Source organism: Cryptomeria japonica, chromosome 11 (assembly GCF_030272615.1).
Source record: "Cryptomeria japonica chromosome 11, Sugi_1.0, whole genome shotgun sequence".
NCBI classification, from domain to species: Eukaryota; Viridiplantae; Streptophyta; class Pinopsida; order Cupressales; family Cupressaceae; genus Cryptomeria; species Cryptomeria japonica.
This window is the reverse complement of record NC_081415.1, coordinates 43,495,973-43,507,383: the sequence shown is the minus strand read 5'-3', so window position 1 is coordinate 43,507,383 and position 11,411 is coordinate 43,495,973. Positions and strand designations below refer to the sequence as shown.

Below are 11,411 nucleotides of genomic sequence, written 5' to 3'. Positions count from 1 at the left end.
TGCTTGCCACTTGTTGTTAGGGCGCCCATGGAAATATGTTGTACAATCCCAACATGATGGGAAAACAAACTCCTTTCTCATAACCAAAAATGGAAGAAAATACAAGATGGATCCTTTACTGGATGAGAGTGTGGATAAGCACATTGGGTCAACTATCATGTTAGTGACTGGGAAAGAGTTTTTAGACATCCTTAAGGAGGATGAGGCCCAATGGTATACTCTGATTTTGAAACCCAAAAATAATCCTGATTTGCATGACCATGGTGAGGAAGAAGTTCCCAAGGAGGTGCAGCAATTGTTGGACAGATATAAGGGTATAATGGTGGAGGAAATTCCTAACACATTGCCACCTATTAGAGACTTAAGCCATGAGATTGACTTCATACTGGGGGCTACATTACCAAATAAACTAGCCTACAAGATGAATCCATCTTAGAATGAGGATATTGATAGGCAAGTACAAGAATTGTTTGATAAGGGGTTGGTGGGAAAGAGTCTCAGTCCATGTGTCATCCCAATAGTCCTAGCACCCAACAAGGATGGTAAGTGGAGGCTTTGTATGGATTCTAGAGCAATCAATAGGATCACCATAAGGTATAGGTTCCCTATGCCTATAATTGAAGACCTAATGGATTGTTTAGGAGGGGCTTGCTATTATTCCAAGATTGACCTCAAGAGTGGGTACCATCAAATCAAGATAAGGAAGGGATATGAATGGAAGATTGCCTTTAAAACAAATGAAGGCGTCTATTAGTGGATGGTGATTCCATTTGAGCTATCCAATGCCCCAAGCACATTTATGCACCTCATGAATGAGGTAATGAAAGACTTCATTGGTAAATTTATTGTGGTTTATCTTCACGATATACTTGTGTTTAGTACGACAAAGGAGGAGCATTTGGAGCACTTTACCCTGGTTTTGAAGAAGTTGCATGATAAAAAATTGATGATTAACATGGAGAAGAGTTTCTTCATGAAGGAGGAACTTGTCTACCTTGGATTTGTGATTTGAAAAGAGAATTTGAAGATGAATACAATAAAGGTCGAGGCTATTTTGTCATGGCCAACACTAAGGACAGTAGGTGATGTAAGGAGATTTCATAGTTTGGTAACATTTTATAGGAAGTTCACCAAACATTCTAGTCACATATGTGCTCCTATCCTAGACACCATTAAGGGAGGAAAAAAGTGTAAGTTGCATTGGTCCAATGCAGATCATGAAGGTTTTGAATATCTGAAAAAGAGGGTAGCACATCATCCCATCCTTGTTTTACCAGATTTCACTAATTTGTTCACAGTGGAGTGTGATGCTAGCAATATAGCCATAGGACATCTTGAGTCAAGAGGGCAGATCGGTGGCTTTCTTTAGTGAAAAACTTAATGATGTCAAAAGGAAGTACTCCACATATGATTTAGAGTTGTATGCAATGGTACAAGCCTTAAGGAAATTGGGACATTATCTTTTTCCTAAATAATTCATTGTTTATACTGACAATAATGCTCTTGGTTTTTTGAATAGATAGGAGAAATTTAATCACAAGCACATGAAGTGGGTTGAACATGTTCAAGCCTATACATTTACCATAAAACAAAAGAAAGGGCATGCAAATAAAGTGGTAGATGCATTGAGTAGGAGGGTGCGCATGGTCCAAGAAATCCAATTGCAAAATGTGGGGATTGATTCCCTCAATAAAATGTACAAGGATGATGAAGACTTCAAGGAGATATATGAGATTTGTGCTCAATTTTCTGATTCTTATCATATTGGTTTCTCTGAATTTATGTTGCAGTAGGGTTTGTTTTTCAAAGGAAGCCAATTGTGTGTCCCTAGATGCTCCATGAGGGAGAACGTTATAAAGGAGAAGCATAGTGGTAGTTTAGGGGGTCATTTTGGGCTTGATAAAACCCTAGAACAAGTAAAGAGATTCTATTTTTGGCCAAAGTTACAATCAGATGTTTGAAGTTTTTTTGAAGGTTGTAGCATATGCCAAAGTGATTAGGGAACATCATCCAATGCAGGTTTATATCAACCACTCCCTATTCCTAATAGGGCATGGGAGAGTATTAGTATGAATTTTGTCTTGGGTCTTTCTAGGACTCAAAGAGGTTTTGATAGAATATTTGTTATGGTGGATAGGTTTAGCAAGATGGTTCATTTTTTATCGTGCAAATGTACTAATATTGCTTCCCATATAGCTGGTTTATTCTTCAAAGTGATTGTTAGAATACATGGTTTTCCTCTAAACATTGTGAATAATAGGGACTCTAAGTTTGTGGGCCACTTTTGGTGTACCTTGTGGAAGAAGTTGGGAACTCAGTTGTCTTTCACTTCAGGCTATCAACCTCATATTGATGGCCAAACCAAGGTGGTGAATAGGTCATTGGGGAATCTTCTTAGGTGTCTTACAAAGAAGCATGTAGAGGCATGCGATATGATCATCCCTCAAGTAGAGTTTATTTATAATGACTCTAATAATAGAAGAACCGAGAGGAGTCCTTTTGAGGTTGTCTATGGGATTCATCCAAGAAGGATTCTAGAACTCAAGAATATACAAGGATTGTAGAGAAGGAGTGCTCAAGGAGAAGACTTTGCATTGACAATGAAGAAAATCCATGATAGAGTAAGGGACACTCTCCAAAAGAATACAAAGAAGTACAAGGAGAAAGCCAATGAGAGGAAGAGAGATGTGGAGTATAAAGTGGAGGACTTAGTGATGACACACTTGAAGAAAGAGAGGCTTTCTAAGGGTAAACCAAGAAAGTTTCTCATGAAGAAGACTGGTCCCTGTTGGATTGTCCACAAATTTGGCCCTAATGCTTATGAGATTGAACTTCTTCAAGGCTTAGACATATCCCCAATCTTTAATGTTTCAGATTTGTTTCCTTATAAAGGTGATAATGTTCCAGGCTCAGATGTAGGTTTGACAACTGAAGGAGATGAAGGGTGGGTTAAGAATCTACCACCTAGCCAACCATTGAAGTTGGAAAGCATATTGGGCACCAAGGTGATCAAGAAGACTAGAAAAAAGACATACAATGAGTACCTTGTCAAATGGAGTGGCCTACCTACTAAAGATGCCACTTGGATGAATGAAGAAGACATATTTAAGCATTGCACTTCTATTGCAGATCGGGTTCCTCAAGTGTCTTGAGCTTTTATACCCCCGGGAGTATGGTGCAGGAGAACCTAGGAGGCTCATGAAGATCAATATCTTTTGATTTTGTGTTTTTTCATGTTTATATGATGTAATAAGGTCATGTGGACTATCTCATAATGTTTGATCATGATGTAAGGCCTTGATGCCATTTTTGTGCATTGTAATCCATCAGGACCTAGCTGGTGAACTATGGTCAAAAGTCATCCAAATGTGGAAATGGGGTGACACCATTAGAAATCATGTTTTTGAGGAATATATGTCTTATATGTAATGGTTGTAAGGTGTTTTTAAGGTTTTGTTTACACATGTCAAAGTTGTAGCAAGTTGCAAAAGCTGCACGAGTAACTTTGCAAATTATTTTGTCCATTTGACAAATTTTTGTAACCGGTTGTTTCCAATAGCAAACCAATTCAAAAATCATCTAGTCTAGTTGGAGGAAGGTATGTAATGGCTTATAAGACCCTCCGGGTCAAGTTTGTGCAATTGGTTGTGGAAGGCAATAAGAAATATCTCTGATTTTCCTGTGTTTTCTTTGCAAACACGTGTAATAGTCCATTGGCATTCTTTTGTTTGGATTGGTGTAAACATAATATGTACTTGGAATGTTATTGAGTTAACTTCCTTTTACAAGTGATTTGAAGTGTTTTGGTGCAGTTTGGAGGGAGATCCATTCATTTCTTTCCTACCGGGTCAACAAATGTTCTTCACCTAGGGTTTTGGACAAATGTGGCTATAACTTGACATTCCCTAATCTAAAAATAAAATATCCTGGGGGAATATCAAGTCTAAAAGTGTATTATATTATTTTGGAGGTTTCATAGATGCCATGAAGAATGGAGGAAGATCCAAACAATTTTAACTTGGCATCCTCATGTGACAAGTTGTGTTATTGACTGAGTTTTGTGGGCTCGACATAATTGTAAGTGTTTGGACCCAAAATGTTGGTGAATTTGGTGGTTTAGATATTGTTAAAAGGTTTTCCCTATGGTGGATTGGTTGTTTGGTCAATCTAAATGGTAGTTCCTTTGTAAAAGTGACCTAATTGGGGCTGTAGGGCTAACAAGACAACATTTGTTCCCAGAGAAAGTTGAAAACATCAATAGTTGGATTTGTTCTATGTTTTTGGCCTTGTTGAATAATGCTATTTCATGTAAACAAGTTGTGTTCACTATTGGTATTATGGATGTGTTGCATTAGTTTTGTCATTGATGTCAACACTTATCCTTCTGGAGATCTTTGGTTATGTTGAACCGACACATTGTGTTCATCAACATGTTCAATGACTTATGCATAGTCACCATTATATTGTTCACCAACACTAAGGATGACTTGTTATCATCTGGAGATCATTTGGTTATGTCAAAGACATGGTTTGGATAGTTGGTTTTGGTGTTTTGGTTAATGGTTTAATCGTTTTGACATATTTGTTGTTACCGACAAATTGGTCTAGGTTATGGACCGGTATGCATTATCTATTCCGGATAAGCACGACACGCCATGGAGATGATTTATTAATTGGATATTGTCGTAAATATATTGAGCCGACATGATGCATCACATCTTGACTTATTTGTAATTGATTTTATTGTAATATTTTTAGTGAGCCGACCTACACATTTGGTCCTAGGTTCTGGTATATATGTAAGATCTCATTTGTCAGATGGTATGAGAGAGGATATATTGTATGTAAGGTTATGGTATTGTATCTTGGTATGTGTGAATATTGAAGATCATATGAGCAGACCATAGAGAAGGTTCAAGGAAGGTTTGAAGGTGATTATCAGAGCTTAATTAGTATTGAATCCAACATTGGAGATGCTACTTTGAGCAGTACATTATCATTGGATTTAACCATCCAATTGTAGTCAGTGTGACTCCCATTTTGTGATTGAGCAGTGAGCTCTAGGTGCTTGGCCTTTCTGCATGTGCAGACCCCATTTGTATACAAATATTATCTACAGTAGTATCATTTGATTGTGGGTAGGGTTTCCCACTGTGGTTTTTCCCCTGACAAGGTTTCCACATATAAATCTCTGTGTTATGTGTTGTGGATGTTGTTTCTCTTTCCATTTTATGCATTAAGCTTCATCGGTATTAATATTTACTGCTAATCTGTCAACCAACATTAAGTTTGGTTTATCGGTATTAAGTATCAAGTTTGATTAAGTTGTATTTGGATTGTAATTCATGGTCAACTGATTCACCCCCCCCTCTCAGTTGCCTCTTGGGTCCTTACAATTGGTATCAGAACAAATTGAAAAGAACAATACATGGACATTAGTTCCCCAGCCTAAAGACAAAAATGTAATTGGAGCTAAGTGGGTATTCAGAAATAAAATTAATGAAGATGGTAAGGTAATCAGGAACAAAGCAAGATTAGTGTGTAAAGGATATTCACAGAAAGAGGGAATTGATTATAATGAAACCTTTGCACCGGTAGCTATAATTGAGGGAGTCAGATTATTTCTTATATTTGTAGCTCACAAGAACTATAAAGTATATTAGATGGATGTAAAATGTGCATTTCTGAATAGTGACCTTGAAGAGGAAGTTTACATTGAACAACTTGATGGATTTTCATTGACAAATAATGAAGATATGGTTTGCAGATTAAGGAAAGTTTTTTATGGATTGAAGCAAGCTCCTAGAGCTTGGTATGATAGATTAGACAAATATCTTTTGAAGCTTGGTTACACTAAAGGTAATGCTTATAGCAACTTATATTTCAAAGTGACTAATGATGACATCTTGGTTATTGAAGTTTTTGTTGATGATATCATTTTTGGAGAAGAAGATGGATTATGTAAAGACTTTGCTAATAAGATGCAGGAAAAATTTGAAATGTCTATGATTGGGGAGATAAAATTGTTTTTAGGATTGTATATTTCATAGACTGATAAAGGTATATTCATATGTCAAAAAAAATACTTGAAGGAACTATTGAAGAAATTTGGTATGGAAAATTCCAAATCGGCAAGTACTCCTATGACTACAACTGATAAATTGACATTGAAGGATGACTCAACTCCTGTTAATCCGACAAGATACAAATCTATGATTGGAGGTTTACTGTATTTGACACAAACAAGACCTGATATAATGAATGCAATATGTATTGTTTCAAGATTTCAGAGTAATCCTAAAGAAAATCATGAATCAACAGTAAAAAGGATTTTCCGGTATCTACAAGGTACAACAAATCTTGGTTTACGGTGTCCTAAAGATGAAAAATTTGATTTATGTGCATACGCCGATGCAAATTGGGAAGGAGATGTAGATGACATAAAAAGCACCACTGGTGGAGCATTCTTTCTTGGTAGCAGATTGATTTCATGGTTGAGCAAGAAACAAAGTTGTACATCATTATCAACAATAGAATCATAATATGTTGCATCAGCAACTAATTGTACTCAGGTATTATGGATTAAGCAAATGTTAAGGACATCAAGGTAAAATGCAAAGAACCTATAATCATTTATTGTGATAATTCAACAACAATTGATATATCAAAGAATCTAGTATTTCACTCTAAGACTAAACATGTTTCTATCAAATATAATTTTCTAAAAGAGAATGTTGAAGCAAAAGAAGTAATTTTCGTTTATGTGAATAATAATGAGCAGATTGTAGATATCTTTACAAAACCTTTGCCTAAGGAAACTTTTGAATATCTCAGAGAACAACTTGGGGTTATACCCTCACTGGTAGAGACTTAGACAGTTAAAAATTGGCATGAAATCGACAGAAATAACATAGAAACCTTTTTTTGGCTTTGATGGAGGAGATCTACTTCTTAGGGGGAGTAGTTGGTTATAATAAATGGTTATTATAATTGGTTGTATGTTCTAGTATTTGTATTGTTTTGGCATTTGATGTCAAAGGGGGAGAGATATCTATGGAAAAAATTTGTATTTAGGAAACATTATCCTAGGAGAGATTATTCATTGGGGGAGAGATTAATCAAAATGTATAGAGTGATTTTGGTTTTGATTTCTGGTATTGATCTATTTTGGAGATTATTGGTTTTTGGTTTTTGGCATTCTATTTTGGCACTTAGATGTATTTCCATCTTGCGTTACCATCAATTCCAAAGGAGGATATTGATGGTATTATGGATGTGTTGCATTAGTTTTGTCATTGATGTCAACACTTATCCTTCTGGAGATCTTTGGTTATGTTGAACCGAGACATTGTGTTCATCGACATGTTCAGTGACTTATGCACAATCATCGATATATTGTTCACCAACACTAAGAATGACTTATTATCATCTGGAGATCATTTCATTATGTCAAATACATGGTTTGGATACTTGTTTTTGGTGTTTTGGTTAATGGTCTAATCGGGTTGACATATTTGTTGTTATTGACAAATTGGTCTAGGTTATGGACCAGTATGCATTATCTATTCCAGATCAGCACGACACATTATGGAAATGATATATTTAATTGGATATTGTTGTAAATATATTGAGCCAACATGATACATCACATCTTGACTTATTTATATTGATTTTATTGTAATATGCTTAGTGAACCAACCTACACATTTGGTCCTAGGTTTTGGTATATATGTAAGATCTCATTTGTGAGATGGTATGAGAGAGAATATATTGTATGTAAGGTTATGGTATTGTATCTTGGTATGTGTGAATATTGAAGATCATATGAGAAGACCATAGAGAAGGTTGAAGGAAGGTTTGAAGGTGATTATCGGAGCTTAACCAGCATTGATTCCATCATTGGAGATGCTACTTTGAGCAGTACATTATCATTGGATTTAACCATCCAATTGTAGTTAGTGTGACTCCCATTTTGTAATTGATCAGTGAGTTCTAAGCGGTTGGCCTTTCTACATGTGCAGACCCCATTTGTATACACATACTATCTGCAGTAGTATCATCTGATTGTGGGTAAGGTTTCCTACCATGGTTTTTCCCCTTACAGGGTTTCCATGTACAAATCTATGTGTTATGTGTTTTGGATGTTGTTTCTCTTTTTGTTTTATGCATTAAGCTTCACCGGTATTAATATTTACTGCTAATCTATCAACCAACATTATGTTTGGTTTACCAGTATTAAGTATCAAGTTTGGTTAAATTGTATTTGGATTATAATTCATGGTTGACTGATTCACGCCCCCCCCCTCTCAGTTGCCTCCCGGGTCCTAACATTCACTCCTTTTGTGATTGGGTATATTTGGACTATCCATCATGGAAGGCTACTAGGCCAAATTATTATCTATGTTGTGACAAACCTTAGGCATAAGGTTATGATCAGTCTAATTACATTTTGGGGTCTGTGAGATTGATCTAAAACATTTTACAAAATTGTCAAACCACTACCCAATGTCCTTCATTCCATGTTGAATTATATCTTGTGAATGTGTGTTGAAGCCTTGAGAGTTAGGGCTTGGCATGGTGTGATAAGTTGTCCACCCTACAATTGGAAAGTTTCATTGATATTTAGATTCTTGTGAGGAGTCTGGGATTGTTGGTAATGTGATATCTAGGAGGCCCTATTGGTTTGGGATTGAGACCAATAAGTTGTCTTGTTAGACCCAATCCTTCATAGGGCTCTGCATCACTTCACAAAGGGAAAGTAATAAAGGACTATTGAAATGCTATTCTTCCCCCCCAAGCATGGAGACGATAATAAAATACTATTATGTTTATACCAAAGTATGATTACGCTTGAAATTATACTATCATGAATGAAAATGAGCCCCCAATAAGAAAGCTACCAATGTCACATAATGAGGAGCAACATAATAGGAACTCATTTCCATCTATTATTTGAATGGTACCAGTTACAATAAGTTGAATTTTATTTGCTAAACACTAAAATTCATTAATGGTATGGCGAGGGATTTGACGATACTTGCTGAAAGAAGAATCTTGCTTATTTTTCTTAGAATTATTTCTTTGATTCTTTAAATGAAGAGTAATCAAGTTGGCTTTAACGAGCTCATACTGTAAAGTGGAAAATTGAACCCTAGTGATTCCCCACCTAGGAGAGAGAAAGGAAATCACTAGGATGATTTTCACTTGGGAGATACTTTACATTCAAAAGAGGGGTTGAATTCACTAGATCCAAACTCTAGAGTAAATAAGGCTCTAAATACTAAGTGAATTGCAAGGGTGCAATGAAATTCACCCTCTTTTGTAAGTGGAAGAGTTGACTTGTTGATTATGTAGAAAAGAGAGATAAAATGGGTGAAATGAGGAGATAGCGGTTCGGGATGGCTTTGTAACTTTGGATCTGAGATATTTAGAATCATACGGATCTGCATTGTAAATTTGGAGAAAAGTCATCATGATCATGTTGAAAGTGCACACAGTCCTCCGAAAAATCTATGAAATGAAAAGGGTTTTTTTCATCTCTACAAATGAAGCCCAACTCTGTAATTACAGTTGTGCACTTACAACCTACACACAAAAAAGAAGGGAAGAAAGGTTGTGGATAGGGGTTTGCCTCAGTCAAACCCTATGTTGAGAAATCAACCCTGAAAGAAAGTAATTGCAAATGCTTAAATGTAAATGATGGAAATGTATATCTTGTAGATCTACAATTTGTTGATGATGACTACTTTTCTTCTTGAATGCAATCACAAGTGTTGCATGAAATGGCATGTAACATGACAAAACCCTAACACAACATATGATTGAAAATGAATGTTGTAATTTTGCTCCTGTAGTGTCATAAAATCGAAAACCTACCAATTTTTGATTGCATTAAGGTCCTCACGCATGCGAACTCGAATCCTCTAGCCTAATCAGAGACCAGAGAGTGCTTGGCTTGCGAAAACAACTTCTTCCTTGGCCTCTGCATCACCCCGTCTACATTCTTCTCTAAAGAAAGGGGTAGGATAGTGGCATGGCACCACTATCCCCCCTTGGATAGGGGTTTGGTGCCCCTATCCTTGCCCTATTTTAGGGTAGGACCCTTCCTAGAGCATGTCTTGTGGGTTGTACCTTGGGTGGGAAACCTCCCCGATGTTGGCCCATGATAGAATTAAAATCCTCCAAACATGTATGTAAGGGGCATTCATCCTCTCATTTGCATAAGGTGGAATTTCAAGAAGGTCATGTTTCATAAGCGATCAAGCATTCAAGAGCATTCAAGCATTCTTTTCCAGCATTGAGCATTCTCATCCAGCATTGAGCATTCTCAAGTCTCCATTCAAGGATAGGTGTTGCATTCAAGTCAAGGATTCAACCATTGAAGAGGAGATTGATTTGAATAGACAATTCCACACAATAATTTCTATCAACATTGCTACTACAATCTCCCTTGAGGTGATTTACAATGCAGTCTTTCATTTACATCTACTTGCAAGTACTCTCTTTCATTACTTAGTTGATTCCAAAATTGGGGTTTGACCTAAAGGAAACCCCCCAATCTCAACACATTTCCCTCTCTTATCTTTGTGTAGGTTGTAGGTGCACAACTATACATTTGGAGAGGCAGAAAAACCCTTTTCGTTTCACGGATTTTTTGGAGGACCGTGTACATTCCGGCCACAGTCTGGACAACGTTTCGTCAAATTTGAAGGGTGACTTCATCTCGACATTTTACTACCAAATCCAAGTGCACAACTTCATCCCATATTTCGATCTCAATTTATAATCGACTCTTTATCACTTTTGTACTACATAATATAATCATTTCCTTTCCAAATAAAACAAAGGAAGAAGGGACCATCCTAACATTCTTAATTCAATCAGAATTCAATCTATCATCTTTGTGTGGAGGTTGAATCTAGTGAATTATCCATTATCTTCCTAATGTAATGGTGAAAAGTGGTTGAAGGATAATCAATAGTGAAACTCTCATCTCCCTTTGAGGGAAAGGGTTAGTTTTCCTCTTGATCTATCACTCATCATTTTTCTACCATTACAACTCTAATGGATGAATGATGAAGACGCATGAAGAAGGAGATGTTTGAAGACTTGAAGACTTGAATGCTTGATGATGTATATTTTCTATTAAACATAGGATGCCACTGAGAGGGGGGGGGGTGAATTAGTGGTTTCCAAATCTTTTCCCTTTTTTATCCTATGTGTATATACTAGTTAATAGATCTAACACAACACAAAAATATCAGTTATATGGGAGTATAACAAAAATGCAACCACAAATAAAACGTACATTTCATAACACCAGATGTACGAGGAAAACCCAGGAAGGGAAAAACCTCTGTGAGAAATGCTATCGGAGACTACTGCTCCAATCTAGCCTCACAATGAAAAGC

General features: G+C 36.5%; 1 protein-coding gene across 1 annotated transcript; it reads left to right on the top strand.

Moving 5' to 3' along the window:
- The first annotated feature begins 2,600 nt into the window (after positions 1 to 2,600).
- On the top strand, positions 2,601 to 3,152 carry LOC131860013 (uncharacterized). The gene has a single exon (XM_059214354.1). It carries the CDS (start codon positions 2,601 to 2,603, stop codon positions 3,150 to 3,152), a length of 552 nt encoding a protein of 183 aa, XP_059070337.1.
- Positions 3,153 to 11,411: the final 8,259 nt, after the last annotated feature.

What these genes read in the sequence shown, in the direction of transcription:
- LOC131860013 (XM_059214354.1), top strand. Translation starts at nt 2,601, where the DNA reads ATGAAGAAAATCCATGATAGAGTAAGGGACACTCTCCAAAAGAATACA.